Genomic DNA, 24,515 nt, shown 5'->3' with positions numbered 1-24,515 from the left:
GCTTGTTTTCAACAGAAAAACAATCTCCTCTTTTAAGTTTATACCCCTGCAGCCAAGTGATAAGGGCATTTTAATGTTTTCCTGCATCTATCTTTCCATTTTAATGTGTTGCAGGATTAGGGGATAGCTGATGCTGCCATTACGTAAATGTGAGCAAGTAGAGATCCTCATTACAGGGCAAAGTGGCTAAAAAGAGTCAGTAACTGAAGGTGATGGAACTGTTGTGTCTACTGTCCATTAACTCAGTAATAGCACCTCTTCTCTAGATGAGGGGAGTCGCAGGGAGCAGCATTTTGCTGGGTTGCAGGAGCAAATCCCTAAAACCTCTGCAGCAGAAATGTCTGCAAGTAAGGAGATAAATATGTGAAGACAGATTGCAGCAAAGACTTTGGGGGCATCGGAGGTTTTCTGTTCTGGTCTAACTATTATGTAGAATTACTTGCATTGGCAAGATGTTGAACATTCTGTTCACAACCCCGGGAATATAAGCTAGGCTAGTAATACGCATGCATGTTTTCCAGGATTTGTGAGTTCTTTTGCCATGTAGCTCATAGCTGAGTGTTTCTTCAGCACTGAAAATAAAAATGCTCTGCAAAGCATATTGTAGCCATAAAATCAAAGAAACCAAACTGCATCTACTGACTCTTCAGGGTTTCATTTGCCTGCTCAATAGGCATAGTGTTTATGGATCATCCAGCAAATGTAAACAAGGCAGTCTCTCAGATGCATACTCTCTATTGCTCCTCATTAGAGGGAATGTGTGGTGCTTATAGCTCCAGTATCAGAAGGAAGGGAGTTGAGGTTCTTTGCCTTCTATGCTACCTCTGGGACTGTTGCTGAAGTAGAAGTTGCTGTCATTCTACCAGAGGACTGGCAAGATTTACTATACAAGCTTTGGCCTTCTGACTTCCTTAAGCTTTACAACCGGGAGTCCTAAATATATGTCGCTGCTCCACCGCAAGGAAATTTCTGTCCTTAGACTCAGAAGTCAAATGAGCAGTGAGTCATACAAACACACCCGTGTATTGATTTCAAGTAATTTAAAAAATAAGTAGAGTAGATGGGTTACCTATCTTCCTGGTTTTGGCAACACCACCCAAGTTGACAGCAAAAAAACCTATATGGTCCGTTGCTCCTTTAATCATGCATTATTTACATTTTGGTTGGCCCCTGAAGTGTTCTTTATGAGTTTTGGAGTCAAGGGCTGCAACCGGGTTTCAAATACAACATACAGATGGATCCCAAAAGGCAGCTGTACTTCCAAATGTTTAAAGGCTATCTTCCAGGACGCTTTGTTTTAAAAGTTGGTAATGTTCACATTGAGGTTTCATAGATTTTTAATACATGTAGTATTACTTTGCCTGGGAAAGGGATGATCAAATGGTTAGGTTTAGATGTAATTGTGTTTATCTTCTCAATCCTTACATAAACCCTCTTATAGCTTCACTTTCCACCTTTTAGAATTCTGTAGCTTTGCGACACAACAGCTTTGTGTATGTTTGCCTCATTTATTGGAAAGAGGTATTTCTCCTTTCCTTTCTGAAAAATTTTCAGCTTATATTATTTTTGACTAGTAATGTGTACCTAACTGAACAGATACAGATAAAATGCTATTGATAGAGCAGTATTTTCCAGTTGTTTACTGTGCTATGTTTCACACAGTATTGACAGGAAATCATGTTTGGGTAGAAACCATAAGACAAAATCCTGCTGTGATGTTATGTGGTTTTCTTTTTATTCCAAAGTTTCCAGTGTTTGGCTTCATAAGTATGTTCAGCATATGGTTGAACATACCCAACCTGGCTTTGCTTGCCACTGCATGGCCTACTTCTGATAGAAATCAGGAGTCACTGCTTCCTTTTAAACTTCTGCTTATTTGGGGTTTTTAACCAGTGTTTTCTTTATGTCACTAACTTGAAGTGCTTTGAAATGTTTGCATTAATGGCATTAAAAAGAAGTCTGGGATTGACTGACTTGCCGTTTCTTCCGCTGTATTGTTTTCAACAATAACCAGGGTTTTAGAGTCTGTGGTAGACGTGTTTGTTACTAAATGCATCTGTACTCAGTATGAGGGGATTCTGCTGAAAGAAGTAGTGCAATACCATGTGTTACTAGAAGGCTGGTGTTTGGAAAGCAGTGCTCACCTGCCTGGCGTGTGTAATTCAGGAGATGTTAAAACAGTTGCAAATCAGAAAGCAAGAAGTTGCTTTGCCTAAAGTTGTAACAAAATGCCTGATAGTCAAACTGAAATGCAAGGGGGGAAAATAAAATGTATTAAGATTTAGCACTTAGATAATCTTCTACATCTTTTAAGTGCTAGAGGTATTAACTATTTAAGCCTCTAGATAAATTTTTCAGCATAAGAAGTAGTACATACATGTATTATCCTTTGTCTCGCTTGGCAAAACATACCAACCGGAAGGCTAAATAACTCGCCCAAGGCTACATATCACTGGTAAAACCTGGATATACTTGGCTCCTGGGCCTGTGCTCAATTCGTGCTGCATAGCACTGGTATATGTCTTAATGGTGTGTGAGTAGAAATAACTACACAAAATCCCTATTTTGATGTTGACAGCAAACCTAAGATATTGTATAATAACCTCATACAATGAATTTGCAGCGGTAACACAAATGCTAGTCTCAGCAAACCGCAGTACTGTACATAGCATTAGCTGTTGTATTGATCCAGGCCACTAAGTCTTTAATTATCTTTCATAGTAAAACTTGTCTAAATAAATTGCTCTATTGCTACCCAGTAGCACTGCTCTTTGGCAGCAGCAGAGGTTGATGCTTGGGTCACTTGCTACTTTTTACCGTATCCATGCTTCTTGTTTAAAGATTTGGTACTATTAAAAGGAGAAGTAATGCATCTAAAAACTAATGGACTACAAGACTGTGAGTTCTGGAGCGTGACATTCCCTGCTACTCCTCAAAACAAGTGTATAAGTAGTTATGGCTGTACAAAGTTTCCTATCCCTTTAAACTCTCCCCTTTATTTCAACATAGTTGTGTTTTGGGTCACCTGAAGTAGTGGCTAGTTCAGTACTGTTCTTCTCGCTTGCAGGGCTAGCGGGGTAAGTTTGGATGTAGTGTTTGTAAGGGGGTTGTATTTTTCTGGCCCTAGGAGAAAAACGATGCCTTTGGCTCATGTGATAATGAACAGCCATTGAAGGTGCCATCCTCTTGAGGTCTTCTACGGTGTGCGTGGCTGCTTCATCTTTACTGATGTGCAGCTGCCATTAGGTTTCGTGATTATAGCCAGATGATTTCTGTCAATGCTCTGTGTGCTCAGTAGATCAGTTTTAAATATACTCATGTGCATGCATTTAGCTGCTGAAGAAGGACTTGTTTCAACTGAGAAAACTGACCAAATGTATTAGAAAGAGATTTGCATTGACCTGTCTGAGATTTGAAATTTTATTTCCAAACTGTGTGGGTACTTCAGTTGCTGTGATACAGATTTTTGAGTCCCTGAGACTAGATACGGTTATACAGCAACAGCTCTGCCAGATCTTATTCTCAGCTACACCTATGTGAAAATGGAGATGGTCTCGAATGAGGTATGTGTGGAACTGAGAATAAAATGGCAGAGATGGTGCTGAGGCGGATTCAGGAACATGAATAAACGGAGGCTGGGAGCACCTAGTTGTGGCATGTCTAAATGTATCTGTTAAATGTGTTGTTAAGAGGTCGAAGTTTTTGTTGTCATTGTCATATAATCAATTATCTCTTCAGCGCGTTGCCCTGTGACGGGGCCATGCCGCTGCTAATTTGTTTTACAGTTAGTGTAATTCACAGTCATGCCTTATATACTACAGAATAAAAACAAATGTATCTCGGTGAAATAATGGTATGAAGATACAATATTCAACAGGAAGCTCTTTAATACTTGACTACAAACCACTATACTATGTACCATTATGCTGATATGTTTTATCAGAAATGAAGATATAATTTAATAATAGAAGTTTTTCCTTTCACAGTGAAGGAAAGGGGAAGAAAATCAGTGTTTAAAAAAAACCCACAGCACCTTGAATAATAAATTCAGGAGAAATATCATAAAGTGGAGCAATATTCATGTCTGTCTATATGTGAAAAATTGAACTATAAAATCCCAAATGATTACAAATAGTCTTTGTGCTTGCCGTCAGTGCAGTCAGCCAGCTGTGTAGATCAACAACCTATGATACTTTTTAACTGCAATGTTTTGTTTAAATAACCCATTTATATTAAAAAAACTTCCCCTATTCTTCTTTCCAGTGGTTGCTAGCTATGTCCATAGCAACAGATAGTGATGTCGCAAGCAGAGTTCAATGTGTTGATTATATGATAAACTGGAGAGAGAAGAAAATAGATACTCTGTTTACAAATATCTTGAATGCAGTAAGAGCTTTATAAAGGAGACTGGAGAAAACTGACTTATTTTATTCCAAGTCTTTGGTTTCTATTGTTGATCGAGACGTGTATTTTGTCTTGAAAGTCTGGATTTTAATTCTAGTTTGAGAACTGCTGTTGCTGGAGTAGCACATCCAGGCACACATCGCTGTGGTTCAGTAAGGTGACACCCAAGAGCTGTGATTTAAGCACACATAGGTACTTATATCAGCTGGACTAAGCCTTGTTGCTTAAAATGTAATAATAATAATAAAAAAACCCCTAAGTTGCATTAAATAAGAATTGAAGCTGCTGAAAACCTGGGGAGGGAAAAAGAACATTTTAACCTAAGTAGTGCACTTATGAATATTATTCCTTAGTTTGTTACTGTAATTGCTTGCTTCTGGATTGGTAGCATTGTCTCTCACTGCAAACCTCTCTTTCACGATCAGTCATGTAGTGATTATCCTGGGGTTTGTCTTGTGGGGTTTTTTAATCTCTAGGCCAGTAATTGCTTGATATGAGCATAATTTTAAAATATGTATTTGGGATAATTCATCTGAGCATCCTTTCTGGGACCCTCTATCTCCAAAGACTAAAAATAAGCTTTTCGGAGGGCGAACTGTGAAGAATTTCATAACAAGACTCAATATTTGAGGATTCTGCTTAAATCTGAGATACTTTTGTGTATCAGCCCTGTACGTATATTACGACCCTTGTGATGACTTTTTTGAGGGTTGTTTATTGAGTATTCTCCTGCAGGTCACATTTCCTAGATTACTCTTTGGGGTTGGGTGGTTGGTGGGGGGCAGGTGGGAGTGGGTGGTTCTGGTGTGGTTTTGGTTTTTTTTTTTATTCTTCTTGACTAGCCCACATGTTTAAAGCCAACAACCAAAACTGAGTGGAGGCCACACTGGGTCAGAAACAGCGTTATTTCTTAAATTTTCCAATGATGCTGCTGTTTGCACATACTCTTGTGAGGTTTGCCTGTTTTGCAGTCAGTTATTCCTTCTCAAATACAGCATTTTGAATTTGTTCATTGAACTGCAAACCTCAGCCTTGTGAAGAGGCTTGAACAGGTCTTCTGCACTTGGAATTCTAATTCTGTCTGCCAGAGTCTTTGGGACTTTATCTGCAGATTTAGTTAGTGAAATCTATATTCAGTCAACAAACACCAATGAAAATATTAAATAATGCCAGGCCGAAGACAGACCCTGTGGGTTTCTACCTGATATAACTTTCCAGTCAGGTAGCGGATCACTGATGACTTGTCAAGTACAATTTTCCATCCCCTTCTGTTCCAGCCTTACACTTGCTTTACACAGAACAGGCTTTGTGTAATGTGTTCACAAACAAACGTGGGGAATAACGCCTATAGCCTTACTAAACCAAGACCTTGCAAGCTCCAAAACTAGTGCTAGAGAGTAGGGAAGCCTAGCTTAAAACATGGAAATTCTACCCTTTCTCTCATTTCTTCCTGGAAATATATCTGCTAAGCCTGTCGATAGCTAGTCTTCCTTCCTTTCACGATAGTATTCAACCTCTGCCTGGCAGTTAGGACTGTCTTGGTCATTCTTGTGTAACCTTGGGGTGCTTTCATCACTAGAAGTCCCAGTCGCTTCCCAGAAGCACATGTTGTGCCATGGCATAGCTAGAGAAGCGATAGTATAAACTCACATTGATTGTAAAATCAATGCATTAATTTGTGTGCTTAATATTCAGCGGCTGTGTAAATATAAAATTTTTATTAATAGATGGTTGATTTGCAGTAACAATATACCTGGAACCTGAATAATATTTTATGAAACTGGCATCCAGTCACAGCTCTTAGTGCTTTGCTGCTATGGGCGTGTTACTGTGTAGCACATACACTAAAATTTCCTCTGCGATTGAGTCCTGGAAAAACATGGACTGTTTGTGGAAGACATGTATTTAAGTAATTCTGATTAATAATTCCCCATCAGAATTGGAAGACACGTGGGTGGTGAAATGCTTACTCTGTTAAGCCATGCATGCACTACTCAGTCAGGATTTCACTTGAACAGCTGTGGTTTTAGCTGCAATGTATCTGTATGTTTTTCCAAAAGGGGAAATCCATGGGGGAAGTCTTTCAGTAGTTATTTTGTTATTACTCCATAATATCTCCCTTTTCTATTAACGCCACTATTACTGTGTGGTGTCTGGCTCGTGGAGAAAGATCAGTGCTTGCTGTGTAATGTGCACAAAAGTTTTTAAATGGGGAGCAGAGGTTTTCTAGTAAAAAGTACCTTGTAAAGAGGGATTGATATTAGCTGGAGATAATACTGGAAAAGAGGCTTTACGAAGGCCTTTGTACTAAAATATTGCACGCTGGTTCATGAGCAGATGGCAGCCTTCCAAGAGAAAGCCTAATCTGGTTACGCTATGATTTTCATTTACGATGTTTTTATTATCTATTTATTGTGTAATCTGGTAGACTAATAACCTAACATTACTAACTGTTGGGAATTATCCACTTGTAGTCTAGATTTTGGTATTTTCACATGAAAACATTATTAATGGAAATCCACCTATTTAAGATACTGAAAAGTTCATTTGCAGCATTTTAATAAATGATTTAAATCCAAAAACTTTGTCTTAAGTGCCTTAATAATGGTATCCCCTTTGGAAAATTCTCTTCTAAAGGCATGATTCATGTTCCACTGATATTAACAGAATAATTGCCATAAGCTTTAGATCAAAATTAGAGATTATTTGCACCAAATTTTTTTTTTACAGTATTTGGACAACTTGGAAGGCTGCAATTAAAAATCCCAGAGTGTATCTAAGTTCTAAATTCTGGCTGCAATAAATGGAAGTGATGAAAACATCATTTGGTGCCCATTTACATGTTCAGATACTTAGAAGAACTGGGTGTATAAAATGACTCGTCTCCATCATTGCTGCCTTTTCCCATCCTGTCAGACCATAGCCTTTGGTTAGGCAGCATGTCAAAAACATAGCTTGTAGTTTCAAAGGCCCATTTCCATTTTCAGATCAATTTGTTCTACTCTCTGGCTGCTTTTGTGGTAAAGGTATCACTGAAATGTTTGTAGGACATCGTAATGCCGAATCCACCGTTGTAACTGCTTACCACTCAGACATGTACGTTGCTGGTTGTATATTGGCTGCTGTTCCCTACAGGCTTCCGCTGAGCTCCAGAAAAATTTTAAAAATGCTTCTATTAAAACATATGCGTTTAAAATACTCCTTTCCCTGTGCTTAAGGAATCCCGAAGGATCAGTCTGCTTGGTTTAGTTGCCAGTTGCTCCTGTCTTGAAAACATTAGGTTAAGTTAAATTTGATACTGCTTTCAAAAAGCAATATTTATATTTTTTCATGAATTCTGCACTGGGTATGAATTACTGACAGGTCCACTCCATCTGCTGCAGTCATCTTCCTCAAATATGCTGGTAAACGGAGCAGCCAGGAATCAGATTTTCCTTGGAACGTGAGACTGGTGCTGTCAAAAGTTACATCAGATAATGAAAACAAACAATAAACCCAGGAATACATGTTAAGCCAATTTTAGGGTGCTCTGTGCAGCTGTTGTGCAAAAAGTGGCTGCAACCCTGGTAGGGGCTGGGGCGTGAATCTTCAGATGGTTTAGAAACATTGGAATTAATGAGTCCTTAAAACGTGACTAATTGATTTTCCTGATGCACAAGGCTCATACTTGATCTAAATAAAGCTCCCAGAGTCTGCAGCCTGTGAAGGCTCGTGTCTCGCTCTATACCCGTCTTTAGTTAATGAAGTTGAAACTTTCCATTTTTCACAGAACTATTAAGATATCAGTAACTCATTTTGGGGTTTTAATTTAACATTAATTTGGCTATGTAATTGATGACCCCAAAGAGTGGTATTCAGTAGTTGCTTTGTCTTCTAATTCTTTTTTCTATACAAATTAATATCAAACTTTTTGCACTATTTTGAACATGTAATTTATAATGTTTAGCCCTTCCACACTGATCTTTTTTGGTTCAAATATACTTAAGTTCATTTAATCTTTAAAATTTATTACATTTCACTCACAAATGTTATGTTTTTCTTGCATTCCAATAAACACTTGTATATTATACTTGTATATTGTGTATATGCATACTTGTATATTATAGTTTAAAAAAAAAAATCTTCATTTTGAACAATTTTCTTAATAAATGCATCTTAATTCCCTTTGCTCTTGATTAGTATATAATGAGTATAATGGTTCAGTTGTCAGAACTTTCAGTCAATTTAATACAGATAGTGGCTGTGTGCATCTCGCCAGTATTCAAGGATCATCTTTAAAACTTTGGGTGCAGTTGCAGCTGGCATCAAAGCAGTCTGAAATATATTTCAGTATTTTTGAAGTATCTTTCTAATGCTGCTTTCTTTAGAACTAAAGTAAAAATGAATGTAAATGTCATTGTCTTTTAATATTCAATTATTAGCACTTTATTGGAATTTTATCTTTATTTGCTTTATCAAATGTCGTATTAATTGCATTTTATATCCCCACTGTAAATCTAAGTCAATTAAGCTAGTACAGGTTCACTGAATAAAGAAAAGTCATACTGTGATTTTTTTTTAATACTTTTTATAATAAAAACAGTCAGTAAAGATAATGTAAACAGTATCTTTAGCTGATGTGCAATCAGAGCTGAAAATATACCCTTATATATTTTTCAGGGGATTTTTATTTATTGGTATCTACTGATAGCTTTATAGAATTTCAGTGTTCTTTGTATCCACATTAGAAAATTGAAGTGGTGTGAATAAAACACAGCATTTGAACACTGCTATGTTCTCACTGTAATTTTCTGTGCCCCCTCCTATGTAGAAAGACTAGTATGCTACAGTAGGAATGTGTGATTTCCCCTATTGCTTTAAATGCTTTTTCAAAAGCAAAATAGTTGTGAATTATTAACGTTAAGCACACCATGCCAAAACAGGAGGAAGAAACGCAGGAGTGTTCATTATCGACCGATTAGTGTACGAATACTTCAACTTAGCACTGACTCTTCTTGAGGCCTATTGGTATATGAACTTGTTTCATCCAGTATAATAATTTTACATGTTGTTTCAACCTCATGCTCAAGGCTATGACCAATAGTGCAGCTGAACTCAGTGGGGCTTCTCATCAAGTAATAGAAGTGAAGGTAGGAGTTTCTTGCTCCGAGTCTTGCATTCAGATTTCCAAGTTTGTGCCTGTCCCAGTCTGCATTAGTGTCAGCTCTTTGCTCCACAGGCTTTCTCTGGAACTTTGTGTTCATTTATTCTTATCCGGACTTTGAGCTTCCCATGTTCTGTTCAGTTAAGCCCTTAAATTTTTACGTGTTGCCTCTAGATGAAACCTTTATCTTGTATAGTCAAGAAAAGACAGTCTAATACATGTAAAATGCAAAGTAACCAACCCTATTGCGGTGCAAATGGGTAATGCTGCCTACAAGGGAGCTTATAGAGACATTTGTTATGTAGCAGCCCCAAGCCAGAATAGACTTGTGTTGTACAATGACATTTATTGACTCTTTCAGGCCTACACCAGTGCTAACGACAGGGTTGTGCTTTCCTACCTGCTTTAGATTAAATGAAAACTCTTCCCTCCCTGTCTACACACAGATCATCTGTGTATATCAATTAGGTTCTAACTTGCTGATGTTCTTGTCTGATGTTGTGATAATTAGTGATGCCATAAATACAGAAAACTTACCTTCTGAGGTTCTGTGGCCTTTGATTTTTACCTTTTTTTTTTTTTTTTTTTTTTTTTTTTTTGCTAAAGTAGGTGTTGTTATTCCCTGAGTGTCAGCCTTTAATAGTCTAGCTTTCACTTATTGAGAAGGTTTTCAATAAAACTGACTGCAGTGTACTGATGTATGCCAGGACTGTCGTCAAACCATAACGATGCAGTTTGCGGGCTATCGGTCTCTGTTGTCGTTTGCCATTTCTCGTGTAACTTATTATTGCTGTTTAAACTGTTCTACTTTCATATGTTGCAGCTTTCTGCATGTCACCATAAACATCGTACATGATCTAAACAGAGAAAAGGCCTAGAGGCATCAAAGATCTTAAGTATTACTTTGGAATGTGGTTGAAATCAGCCTGGTTTTGGTTCTGCAACATCTTGGTTTAGAGGACCAATGAATATCGTATCAGTCTGTCAAGTCTGAAGTGTTGTACAATTTTTGCGTAGTGGATACCATTCTTCTGGTTTCAATGCGATCTTTCTCGTTCCTCAACAGAGCCATCACACTGGAGAATCAGCTGGTCATCCTTGCAACATCAGTGACGGATGCAGGAGGCTACTATGTCCAGGCGGTCAACGAAAAGAATGGGGAGAACAAGACAAGTCCGTTTATTCACCTCAGTGTAGCAAGTGAGTATCCAAATTCTGGATAATATGCTGTCATTCTGAGGCTGCTGACAGTATTCACAAAAGTCTGCCCTAATAAAAAGAGCTTTGCTAACAAAGGATTGGATCTTGAAAGGAGGGCAACTTTTCCTGCTTGGTTTGGAGCACGTTGAACTCCTTGTGCAGCAAGAGGGACATAAGAGCGTATATGCCCTCGACAAATCACCCTCAAGCCTTTTGCCTGACGGTTTATTTTGTGCAAGGCAGGCACATGATGATATTCCTCGCTGTTTGTTGTGAAGTTGTGATCATAATTTCTTTTCAATGCAGGGGTTTATAATGTATTGTTTTCCACTGTGCATAAGTAAACAAGTCACTCTTCTGAGTACAATTTTATTAATGAGTCTATTCCTAGTCTATGGCATTATTTTTACCTGGAGTTATCACAGAGTCCCAGGGAACATGCATTTCATCGTTATTACTTATTATTTTACATTGCGCAAATTGTATTAACACCTACCATTATGGAGGCATTCCATGAGTAGATTTTGCAGCAAAGGGGAGGGAAAAGTGGGAGAGCAATGGGGTCAGAAAGATGACTGCACACTAAATATACTGACGTGCATATTCAGCAAAAATACACACGTGTAAACTATTGTAAAACATTTAGTAAATGTGTTTGTATGAAAAATTAATATTCTAAACGTGCAGAATGTTTTGACTCCTTTTCTGGGGGCATTTTGGTAAAGGTGTTTTTAATGTAGCAGTGAGATAAGGAGTATGTTGGTCTCTTGTGTGATTGTGGAGGTTTCTACTCTTGATAGTAGAGACAAGGAAGAGATGACTGGGTAAATTGTTGATGATGCTGGCAGGTTTACTGACAGGCTACTCTTACAGTTTGGGCTTCCAGAAGATGCAGGACTCTAAGTTCTAGATCAGTTGGCATGATGAGATGCTGAAGAACTCTTGATCTTGGATACCATTAGATTTGAAACAATCCCTAGGGCTCTTTTCTGACAAGAGCAAAACCTGGTAGTCTGGGTTTCTGAGCAGGAAATCTGCCAAATTGCTTTTGGAAATACGCTTATGTTTGTCAGAAGTTCATTGAAAACATTATGTTCCTGTGAAGCATTTATTTTCTTAGAAATTAAGATTTTTCTGCTCAAATTCCTAATCAGATGTGAAGCGTTGACCTTGGCTGGATGCCAAGTGCCCACCAAAGCCGCTCTATCACTCCCCTTCCTCAACTGGACAGGGGAGAGAAAATATAATGAAAAGTTCACGGGTCAAGATAAGGACAGGGGGATCACTCAGCAATTACCGTCACAGGCAAAACAGACACAACCTGGGGAAAAAATTAATTTAATTTGTTACCAATCAAATTGGAGTAGGAGAATGAGAAATAAAACTAAATCTTAAAACACCTTTCCTTCACCCCTCCCTTCTTCCTGGGCTCACCTTCACTCCCCATTTTCTCTCCCTCCTCCCCACAAGCGCTGCAGGCGGTCGGGGAATGGGGGTTGTGGTCAGTTCATCACACGCTGTCTCTGCCGCTCCTTCCTCCCCAGGGGAGGACTCCTCACACTCTTCCCCTGCTCCAGCGTGGGGTCCCTCCCACAGCAGACAGTCCTCCACGAACTTCTCCAACGTGGGCCCTTCCCAGGGGCTGCAGTTCCTCATGAACTGCTCCAGCGTGGGTCCCTCCCCCGGGGTGCAGCCCCTCAGGAGCAGCCTGCTCCAGCCTGGGTCCCCCGCGGGGTCCCCAGCCCTGCCAGCAAACCTGCTCCAGCCTGGGCTCCTCTCCCCACGGGTGCACAGCTCCTGCCCGGAGCCTGCTCCAGCGTGGGCTTCCCACGGGGTCACAGCCTCCTCCGGGCACATCCCCCTGCTCGGCGTGGGCTCTCTCCGGGTGCAGGTGGATCTCTGCTCCCCGTGGGCCTCCATGGGTGCAGGGGCACAGCTGCCTTGCCAGGGGCTGCACCAGGGCTGCAGGGGAATCTGCTCCGGCGCCCGGAGCCCCTCCTGCCCTCCTTCTGCACGACCTTGGTGTCTGCAGAGGTGTTTCTCTCACGTGTTCTCACTGCTCTCTCTGGCTGTAGTTGCGCAGGTTTTTTTGCCCCTTCTTAACTACGTTATCCCAGAGGTGCTCCCACCATCGCTGATGGGCTCGGCCCCGGCCAGCGGCGGGTCCATCCTGGAGCCGGCTGGCACTGGCTCTGTCGGACATGGGGGAAGCTTCCAGCACCTTCTCACAGAAGCCACCCCTGTACCCCCCCTGCTCCCGAAACCTTGCCACGCAAACCCAATACATCAGATTCCAAGGAAAGCTGTTCTTACGCAGACAGTGGAAGCCCCGTTAGTGGGATCGGGGGTCACTGGGGGCAGAAGCTGTGTGCTGTAACAGACAGAAGAGACAAATGTGTTTTCTTCCAGATATGTTTATAAACTAAATGAACTTCTCTGGGTTTTTATGTGTATCTTTCTGAAGTGGAAATAATATTCCAAAATCCACTTGTGAATTCTGGCTGTACTGTGGCATGTAGATTGTAAACATTATTATTTCTGACAGTATAAAGAGGTTTGCTAGCACTTTAGTAATTTCATTTTTAAAGCAAATTTGTATTGTTTGTATTATGTGACCAATAATGTACTTCCCACTTTAATTTCATATCTTAATTAATGCTAGAAATAGTCTGTGATCATGCATGCATAACAAGTGCTATGCAAAGCAGAAGGTAATATGGGCATATGGAAAAGAAAACACTTCAAAATGCATACAGACTTGATACCGAGAATGCAAAGTCTGTCTGGAACGTGAAAAATAGGAAAGATTAAATGGATAAAAGAAAATGAAGAATGAGGCAAGATGGAAAGCCAAAAATGGATTTTCTTGTTAAAAACCTCATTGGCTAATATTCATTTTAAATTGTCGTCTTGATATCCAGGATTATTAATGCTGTGTGTGCGTTGAAGAAAGGCACTGGCCGTAAGGCATTATAGTGTCTGTAAAGAAAATGAGATTAACATGGTCATTCTGAACTTTGATCTGAGGAAGAAACATATGTGATACATTAGATAGAAGTGAATAAACCTTTTTGGTCCAGTAACAGAAAATAATCAGGCAAAAATATAGTCCTGAAGCAATATGCAGAGAATGGTTGCAGAAAAATAATGTATTTTGGAAGAATAATAAAGAATTCCAGCAAGTGGCCGGAAACAGATTGTCAAAGGTACATCCAGGTACGGAAGATATCACATTGAATTGTCCCTGTCTGAATCTTATCAGATGTTAAGAGTGATGATGCTTGTCATTTCCCATTAGGACATATATGAAATTTAAAAACAGTTTAATCAAAATCAAATAAAACACAAGTAAAGTGGAATAGCCAATCTCTGTGTGAGTAGATTATATATTAATTATTGAGTACAACCTTGCTATATGGCTCAGCATGCATATTGCCACTTTTATTGAGGGCGAAAGGGAAAAAAACCATAGCTAATTCCCAGGGCAGTCATCCACTGAGAACAGTGTTAGATATGCATAGCCTGTTATTCCTTGAAGGATATCGGTGTCAGACTTGCTCCAGCCTGTAGGAAAAGCATGTTTGCAGCATAAGTCTAACAGCTGAGAAAGCTGTAAGCTGTCCTGTTCTGGTCCGAAATGCAAGACTGACAGTAGGAGAAAGGCATGGCCCTGTGCTAAGCCGAAGATGAATTATAGGGCCTTATATTGCAGATTAAAATCAATGCCTGAAATTGTGGCTGAAAGTAAATGGAGTTTGAGGGACAGCTGGAAAATATACTAAACTGTCCTTCAATTCGTAACTATATCTGATATAAGTTGAATAAATTTGAGGATCATAGAATTGTTTAGGTTGGAAAAGACCGTTATGATCATCCAGTCCAACCATTACCCTAACGCTACCAAGTCCACCACTAAACCAATTAAGGGCAGAGTAGCAATTTCGTGTTTCCTGGCTTGGTGGCCGGATTATTTTTTAATGAAAGTAAAAACTAGGAATCATTTAAGATTGGAAAGGACCTCTAAGATCATCATTCCAATCATCAACCCAATACCACCATGCCCACTAAACCATGTCCCAAAGTGCCACGTCTGCCCGTTTTTTGAACCCCTCCAGGGATGGTGACTCCACCACCTCTCTGGGCAGCCTGTTCCAATGCTTGAGAAGGAGGTTCCACCGAGATATTAAACAAGACTGGCCTAAAACCAGAGCCCTGGGGAATACTGCTTGTGACTGGTTGCCAACTGGATTTAACTCCATTCACCACAACTCTCTGGGCTCAGCCACCCAGCCAGTTTTTTATCCAGTGAAGAGTACGCCCATCCAAGCCATGAGCTGCCAGCATTCCCTAGGAGAATGCTGTTGGAGACGGTGTCAAAGGCTTTACTGAAGTCCAGGTAGATGGCATCCACAGCCTTTCCTTCATCCACCAGGCGGGTCACCAGGTCATAGAAGGAGATCAGGTTGGTCAAGCAGGACCTGCCTTTCATGAACCCATGCTGGCTGGGCCTGACCCCCTGGCTGACCTGCACATGCCTGTGTTGAACATGTTTCAAAAATACAGTCTAAAAGCCCCAATCATGATGAATTCTCTAGTAGGGCTCTGAGTATTAAAGGTAAAGACACTTTTTTTCTTGTCAGTCTAACCTATAGCCCATTGAATCCCAAGCAGCTTGAAGCCTTACATCCACCCATTGCCCCCTGATTACAAACATATTGCATGGAAGTTGGAAAATATCTTCAAAAGAAAGCCTTCTAGCTTGTTAGTGTTGCTTCTGCTGTGCTTAGATTTGCTTTTCTCTACATTCTGAGGTTGGTCAGACATTGAAAATACAGGCTTGAGAATGTCTAGGTTTAATGAAAATTATCAGATCTTTAGGACATCTTGGTGTGTTTAGGTATGTACCCATTATGCATTACCATGTGACCGTTCACTCTTTGCAGTGAAGATGTATTAGCCAATAGATATGGTCACCTCCTGGGAAGATCCAAATATTTGAGCAGTATTTTTCCTGAATAGCTGAGTCCCTAGCTTGGTTAAACACTGGTGTTCTGCATGCCTGCCCTCTAAAAAACATGTGTCTTATTTTGGTGACCTAGACTTTCAAATTAGTTAAATTCACAGCATGGGGTCCAGCCCAACTGTGCTTGAAAACAGTGATTGTTTCTTCCAAGAGGATTAGATCATCTCTGAGGTGACAGGCTCCAGTGAAATAAAAATGATGTTCAACAGGCAGCATATTGGGAATAACGTCACATCTGAAATTAGTATGAGATGTCATAAATTAGTCCTAAATTTAGCATGTCTTAAAATGAGTTGAACTGTACACTAAGCTAATGAAAATCTTGCCTTTTTTTTTTTTTTTTTTTTTTTTTTTTAATCATATGTCCCAGCTTTCATTGTAAATAACACAAAATTTTGGCTGGGAAAATCAGAAAGTCTGTTTGGCAACAGAAACAGTGACAAAACTCAGTTTTCTTTTTGACTCAAATACATCACTTACTCCCTGTTGAAAATTCATGCTTACTGTTTTGGAGGATTTTGGTATTAACTCCATTGCTGGAACTTCCCAACTTGACCAGAGAGGTGTGAGAGTTAATATATCACTGAGCTGTCACGAGCTTCTTAGATATAAATACTACTTTTCAATAAAAACAATTGGGAAATGCTTAATGTTCTTTCCTGTTTCCATCTATTCGACAATAGATTTGATGATAATATCTTAACCTGATCCACAGTTGTCTGGACTTCTTGTTTCGTGCCCGTTCTCCCACAGACAGACATACACTGCAGCACAGATGGTCAGATGTCTTCCTAAAGCCTCTGGCATGTCAGGGGGATAAAATGGCATGCTTTTGGTCCTACCGGTGTTGGCAGGACACTTAAAGATCGAAGTGTTCATTAAAGTAAGGCCATCAGAAAACTCTTATTTCCTTGAAGGCCATACTCTGTGTATTGACTAAATTTCTCTGAAACTCTGCACCAAACCTCTTAGGGTTGTAGTATGGAACTTTAAAAAAAAAAAAAAAAACAAAAAAAAAAAGGTGGTTTTGGGGGGGAAAGGGAGAGCAGGGATGTTAAGAGCTTCTTAATGAAACCATAAAGATTTCTAGTATATAAGTCAGGAGCTTAAGAAGTGGTTTTTTTACAGGGCGGGGGAAAAAAAGATGCATAGGGAGCTTTTTATTACTGTAAGGAGCTGGCTGAGGTATTTACCGCAATGTACGCAATGCGTGTCCTTGTTACTTTATTACACGATGACGTGGCAAGACTCTGGTGCCGCTGTAGAAGAAGTTCGAAAAGCCCTGCTGAGATTTTTCTATTATTAACTTCAATGCAACGCTGTAGGTGTGAGCACTGTTGGCCCAGTCTTAGAAACTTTTAACAATATGCACTGCTATTTCTGAGTTTAATTGAAGTATTTTATGAAAAATTTGAGGAAGTGTCCCCCAGTAAATGATTTAAATGGCAAGTTTGCAAAAGGTGGGTATGTGTAAGCTGTTCTGACAGCCTAGATATTCCTGCTTCAGTTGGTTTTGCAGCGCTAATCATCTGGAACTGCAATTTGGGGCCTTGCTTCTGGACCTTCTTGTTAAGCTGTGAAATATTGAGATGCGTGTCGCTTCAATAGATTTATTAGTAAATTAGATAGTCTCAAGACCTATTCATAACGCTAGGAGATACTGAGCATTCTGCAGACTGATGTCTTTTTCTGATGCAGGCTTTGTAAAAACAGAAAACAAGATTGATGAAAATTTTAAAAACCTTGCCAGCCAGCATTTCTGAATAGTCAAAGATAATAAAGCCAATTATCATTTAACGAAGATAAATTTTTCCCTTGGCAATGCTTAAAAAACCAAAATAGTGTAGGAAAAAAAAAAAAAAAAAAGTTGGGGGCTGAAAATTAAACTCCTGGCTTGGTTGCATTGCAATTAATTTAAAATACAAGGGTGTCATGTTGTTCTGCCCAGCTTCCACTTGCAACAAGAAGAATTTTATTCTGTTATGGCAGACATTGACATGAGGCTAAATAGATCCTGTTTGTCGCTGGTTGGTGCCTATTTTGTTCTTCAATGTAAAGTATCAAAACATAAATTTTACAGAAGGGAAGAGTCCCATTTCAGACTCACAGGGCGCTGATTTAGCACTGAAAGTTTTTGTTTGTTTGTTTTTGTAAGGTTCTCATGATAGTATAAGATGTTTAGGTCCCTCTCAGTGTCTGTAAAAATGAAATATTTTTTACATTGTTAGGAAAGAAAGTGAGGAGAAAAGTGCCATATTACCTGGCGGTGTATTTGGTAGAGTATTACTTTTGACATCCTTCTGTCAGGTTTGTGAAGAAAAGTTTTCAGAGGATTCTGAGCAGACATTTTCCTCTCTGGAAGAGAGCATTTCACTAACATAAGTTTTCATATTAACCATCAAGGTTTGTTCAAGTCAGCAGATGTTGAGGATCCTTCATGGATATATTTGAAGCATACTGCTGCATGAATTTTTCATAGCTGGTTCCAGCTTTCAGGTGTAGGCAGGGGAAAAAAAAAAAAAAAAAAAAAAGGAATGGGCTGGTACCCCCAGGGAATAGATATTTCTATTCTGAGGTCAAATTCACACAAACTCTATAAACTTGTCAAACTGTTTTTAGTTCGTGCCAAGGGAATTTACTCTGCTTAGCCTCTCTGGGTCAGTGCTGTTGAGGTGAAATTAGTGCTTCAATGATGCTTTTTTTTTTTTTTTTTTCTTTGGTGGAGGAAGGAGAAGAAATATGGGATGAAATGAAATTGCGTTTTCTGTGCCATGATTGTACGTGATTGCCTGAGGTTCTGACCAAATATTGGGGAAGTCCAACATAGCACAGCTCAGCCCTCTGTGCACTGGTTTTAAGTCACTCTTTGAAATATTGACATTTCTTTCCTTTCTCATTTTCCACACAGGTTTTGCTTTTTCTTTGTCAAGCAGAATTTCTAGGAAGAACACCCTAGTGGTTGTCATGTGTGGTTTCATGAGTAAATGTGTGCCTTTTGCTTTGATGGTCACTTAACATTCTTTTGTTTCCAAAATGTTAATTTGAAGGAGACTGTAGAAGTGTTCAGGATCTAAAACTGAACCTTCAGGATAAATTCTGGGTAAATGCCATCTTACTACCCTGGTAAATTGCTGTCTGTCTGAATGCTTTTTCTTCAGTTGTAGCTCCAATCTGCTCTAATATTAAAGGGTGTAAATTTTTAAATGGGGATCTTTGTTTCTTATTATTTTGAGAATAGATTGAGTATAACTTACCCATGCTTTTGAGATATGCATATATTTAAGTTAAATGCATTTTAGTAGCAATTATAGCTGTAACAAAAAGGACTAAATAGAGTTAGCGTTAAAGATTTTGTTTTGATATATTGGAACAAATGTTAGTTTAAGCTTTATCCATAGCTAGGAATTTCAGTGGAGGCTGATATTCTTAATGGTTTACCCTGTTATCGACTGCAAAAGGGATACTGTATTGCAGTGTAGAATCATTTTATATGCATTACAAAGAAATAATAGATGATTTTCAGGATTTATCAGCATTCTTGAACTCCAGATTTCATTGTTGCTTTTTTGGGTGTTTTAAAGCTTCAGCCAGATCTTTTCCATAATTCTCTATCTTCTCCTTAAAGGAAAACTTCCTTCTTTTTTAACTGCAGTGACATGGAGGGAAACCTGTGATTAAAATGCTAGATTGCTAAACTGCAGGGATAATAAAGATGAGCCAAGAAACATCTGTGGCAGCTTGAGCTTTTCTTCAGCTTTAACCAAATATTCTGTCAGTGCTCTTTCTGACAAATAGCAGAAATATTGGTTGGTCTCCAATTTCTTCTTCCTCTGGACTATTTTTGATAATACTTATTGCCACACATGGTGCACTTTTGCATCTGCTGCCGGCTCTGTCCCAGGCGACTAGTGTCTCCTCTGCTAGTAGTTTTCGCAATGGAAAGGTAATAAAATGAACTTTCTGTGAGATTTTTTTCAATCTTACTATTAAAGAGAACTTAAACAGCCAAAATTAGCATAAAACATATTTAAATATCTGGCACTTAGTTTTCATCATGTTGCATCAAGGTAATAAAGCTTTAAATAGACGGTTTATGGAAAGAATAGTTCCTTCCCTTTCTCCCCAACGCGGCAGCACAGCCCTGGTGTTACGGGGACTCATCGCTGGCTGGTGAAGGTGGGGAACTGCACCCGAGCTGAGCATGTGTTCCTTCGGCATATGTGCGTACATTAGGCATACCACTCTGAAAAAATGGCAAATGCTAAGGTTTCTGTAATCTAACTTATATTTTAACATAGCTTCTTGTTATACTTGTCTGTTCCTAAGGCTGGGGGTTTTGTGTCTGTAAGAGATCTGGCATACACACACACTCTCAAAATCCTGGGTTTCCTCCTAAACCCGTTATTTATATCTGACACATGCAATTAATCTCTCCCTATCTCTAATCACTTTTGCTATTACACTCATCGGAGTGATTTGTAACCTATCTCTGTCACTGTTCCATAATTGATATGTGGAGATAAGAGATTCTTAGAGGACAGAAACAAGGAAAAAAGAAAATTGAATTTACCTTGCGATCATTTTATAAAATGTGACACATATCAATTATACATGCCATCCAGGAAAATGCCATCTTGAACAAACTGTGATGATTTGTTGGAAGACTAACAGGAGAGAAATGCCAGAAAACTTTCTGGACAGGAAAGTATCGCTGGTTCGTCAGACAGACTTTTCAATCTCGCTGATTCACCGACAGTTTTTTTTCAAACAACACTGCAGAATTTACAAAGAAAGTATCATTTTTGATCAGTGTTTTTCTTCAACCAGTCTTGTACTAACACTAGTGTGGAATAAGATGAAAGGAAGCTGCTGAAATAAGCATTGTTTTGATCAGACGTAAAAAGGTGATGTTACTCAAGATTGAATCCTCTTGCACAGGCAAAAATGGTAAAATGGATCGTATAGTCAGATTCCAACTTAACCGCATTCTACCATGAAAATCGTTCTCTGTAGTTTCTCTGATTTTCTCACTCATTTAAATACTTTGTGCTGACGATTCGCTCTCATTGTTGGCGTGAGAGTAGTAGTTCCTGTCCATACTTGTAAGTTTTAGTAGTACTTTGGGATCTTTGAAAAGCTTTTTAATATGTACTGATAATATTGCAAAAATCAATATCTAGTAAATAGATATGATAAATAATATGATAACGTTAATAGAAGTCATAAGGCTTGGAAGACTTATTTAAGTCAAGCAACATGCGATGTTGGCCGCTTCCTGGGACTGTAGGACGAGCAAGCAGTCTTTTCCCGAGAACTGTTTATTTCTTTGTTATCACGTACGCCCAAGATAAACTACTTCCTAAAAACTTCCAGAGGAGACAGAACTCTAGCGATTTGTAGGCATTTGTAAAGGGCTCTGTGTTTCAGTTTATGTAAGCATCATAATTCTGAAGCTTTAAAAGGAATAGCGACTATCAATTTACCCCTTTTGATCTCTTATGAGTCCCATTCTGCTATGCCGTACTCCTGGAGTATTCCAAGTAGCTGACTTGAAATCTTTCGCTTTGTTTCCCATCTTTACGCAGTTGGATGTATTTAAAGTATAATTTTCATTTATTTAAAGTCTCTAACCCCTACTGAAGGTGCTTTTTACCAAGAAAGTAAGAATCTGTAACGTACTGAAGGCAGCTTTAGCTTAAACATGCTGTTTTAAGAAAAAAAAATAGATCATATTTAGAGAAAAACGTCCATGCAATATATGGCTGTGACAGCTTTGTGCTGTTCCGTAATGAGACGGGTTGTCCTGGCTGGTCTGTGAACAAGAGGGTAAAAAGCTACAAAGCTCTTGCTTAGGAAAATAGTGAGGAACATCTTATTCTTATGAATTGGGTAAACTTGCAGCATGTAATTTTTTCTTTCTTTCCCCCCCCCCCCCCCCCCCCCCCATAGCAGTAGGACTCACTCTTCAATTTAGAAAAATAAGTAATTTAGGAACTATTTGATGCTGTTCTTCAAACTGTCATTGTATTAGGCAAGCTTCAAATGTCTTATAAACAATATAGATAAGGAATAATAAATATGCTCAAAATGGAGGTTTAATAGAATAACTTTTGAATTTACTCAGTTACTGCAAAAGCCTAAATATATCCTAAAGATATCCTAAAGATTGTATTACACATGCTAAAGGTCTGCATGGCAGAACTGCTCCCCCAGCATATTTCCAAAAACTAATTTTCATCTTGAGCTTTCACAAACATACGGTTGCTTGAGGGTTATAATTTTTAAAGCTCTTCATATTAAAGATGTTTTTAATTTCTCCTCAACATACATCACAGAACAGGAAAATTGAATAAGGATAGAAACCCCTCACATGGCTGCGTCATCATTCTGCCTGATAGACGCGATTTGTCCAAGTCATTCCGAAAGCGTGCACAGTGGCCTATGTATGAGCAAAAATGAAAATACAGTGATCACAATGGCAACCTGAGCACTGGAGAGTCAGGACGTGCAAGATTCAAGGTCATCTGCAAAACTTTAAATATTCTTCTTTGTATAGACACGTTATGATAAGGTATTTAATTTGATTGTTACTGTTGTTTTGTTCAGCGGACAAGATGAAAGTTTCTTATTTATACACTGTCCAGCTAGGTTTGGTTTTTTTTAAATCAGCTAACCAATTTTTGCTCCAAATTTTAACAAAAAAAAGTTTAGTATTGGAAACCTTTTTAGATTTTAGTAAGGACCTGCTATGAATTTTAAAGTAATATAGAATAATTGGACCTTTCTACCCCATTTGTAATAGGAAGAGAAACTCCGACTTGGTTGTAACCTGGGTTGCTTCACCTGATGTATGTAAAGGCTGCATCGATTTCTTGTCCACTTGGTTGTAGCGTGGGAGCTATAAATTGCTGCCCGAGGATGTGTGTTATCCTTCCGTTTTGTACTACTCAGTTTCGCATACTGGCATTTGCATCTAGGGAGTGGTTAGACATTGGAGTAGTCCCAGTTCTGATTTTTCCCCCCACCCCCCTGTAGAGACTGTGCTGTAAGGTGATGGAAACGCTGATTTCTTTTCATGTGCAGACTATTGTCTACGCTTTTAAGCCTGTTAATCCATAACCCAAAACTCTGCCTTTTTATGGTAGATATCATTTCAGCTATGGAATGTGGAAACAAAGTTACAGTTTCTATAATCTGGGAGCCCATCACTGTTAAATCGTGTATCTTTAAAGGACTGTAAGCTTTCCGTGATAAAAATGAAGGAATACAGCAGCCAGGAAGGTGCACACAATGTCGTAGTCTCTAAGGCCTTGTTTTGTGCAAAATTGTTATTAAATTTTGTCCAGCTATATTTGCTGTTAAATATGTTTACAAGCCAAGAAGTAGTAGCTTATTGCTGTTGTGTGTAGGGAAAATACTGCAGTGGACAGTCTATTGCATGAAGGAGAAAGAAGAGAAATTGTGCATGGAGGAGGTTTGGTTTTTTTTTTATTTATTCCCCACTTGTTCCTTATGCACTAAGGAGGGATAAAAAGAAAAGCTTGCTTATTTACTCCACGTTGGCTGTATTTTGATCCGCTCTGCAAAGCCATGTGCTCCTAAACCTGACTTAGTAAAGACAGTGAAGGCTTTAAAAGCCAGCGATGTTGTGTCTTCTGCAAATGCTGGGAAAGAGACTGCACACCCGGCGCTGCCTTCACCTATCCTTGTGGATTTACCAGATCGCTGTGAGTGATACTGTCATAGCTATTAAAAAAAGTAATTGGTAGTGAGTGATTAAAATTGCAGATGGCCTTTTCAAGGTGATTATGAATATTAAATCAAGTCTGTAAAAGCTAGCTAAAAAGGCCCATGAAACTGAAAAGTGAAGGTGCTGAGGATAATTGCATAAAAAGAGGATCTCGCAGGTATGCTATGCTCATCCAACCCCCCCCCCCCAGCCCCCAATCAATCAACCAACCCAAAAAAATCCAAGAAGGAAAATAATTGAAGTGGACCTACTGTATCAAAGGAGGTGGAACTAAATATCTGCCTTTTTAGGCTGTAAATCCCTCTGTGCAGAGGACTTGCATCGCTGTCATCATTGAGCAGCGAGAGGTCCGCGCAGTGCCCTATGCCATGTGATGCGGGGCTGTTACCAGGGATCTTTTCCTTTTCTTTCCCAATTGTAAGTGATTGTGACAAATGTTTCTTTCCACATCAGCCCGGAACAAGGCCAAGAAATACTGTGGAGTGACTTAATTTCATTTGGTGATCTTTGTCTCACAAAGCAAAGGTTATGTGGGAATCTTTTTTTTTTTTTTAGCTGAAAAACCTGAAGTTCCTTTTGTTCCATAATTTCAAATGGAAACTTGAGATGGAGATAAAGGTAGGGAAAACTGAAAAATACATGTCTTCATTTTGAGCCCTACTTACTTAGGCATATATTTTAATACAAGTGCGGAAAGGTTTCACATATGTCTAAATAGCTTGTGAACTTAGAGCCCGAGGGTTTGTTTTCTTGGGCCTATTGTGATTAAAGACTCAACACTTTCAGACTAGTTTCTTACTTTCAAATGAAAGAATTCTTTATGGTTGCTTATACTTTAACGTATTATTATTGTATTGATCTTAAACTTCATGCTGACCTGTCTAATCTGCTCTTAAACTGTAAAACACCACGGGAGTTATTGTGAAGATTTATATAAATGTGTTTTGCAATTATTGTTTGTTACTTTTAGTGTGGCAGGAATCATTTGTTTAATC

General features: G+C 39.0%; 1 protein-coding gene across 1 annotated transcript in view; it reads left to right on the top strand.

Annotated features, from left to right (window-relative positions):
* SDK1 (sidekick cell adhesion molecule 1) overlaps positions 1–24,515 on the top strand; it is a 417,731-nt gene that overhangs the window by 191,897 nt on the left and 201,319 nt on the right. The window contains exon 5 of the mRNA XM_075718433.1: positions 10,614–10,747. Within this exon, the coding sequence (XP_075574548.1) occupies positions 10,614–10,747 (134 nt within the window). The remainder of the gene's footprint in view (positions 1–10,613; positions 10,748–24,515) is intronic.

This window comes from Pelecanus crispus, chromosome 11 (assembly GCF_030463565.1).
Source record: "Pelecanus crispus isolate bPelCri1 chromosome 11, bPelCri1.pri, whole genome shotgun sequence".
Taxonomy (NCBI): Eukaryota; Metazoa; Chordata; class Aves; order Pelecaniformes; family Pelecanidae; genus Pelecanus; species Pelecanus crispus.
This window is presented reverse-complemented; position numbering and strand designations above follow the sequence as displayed.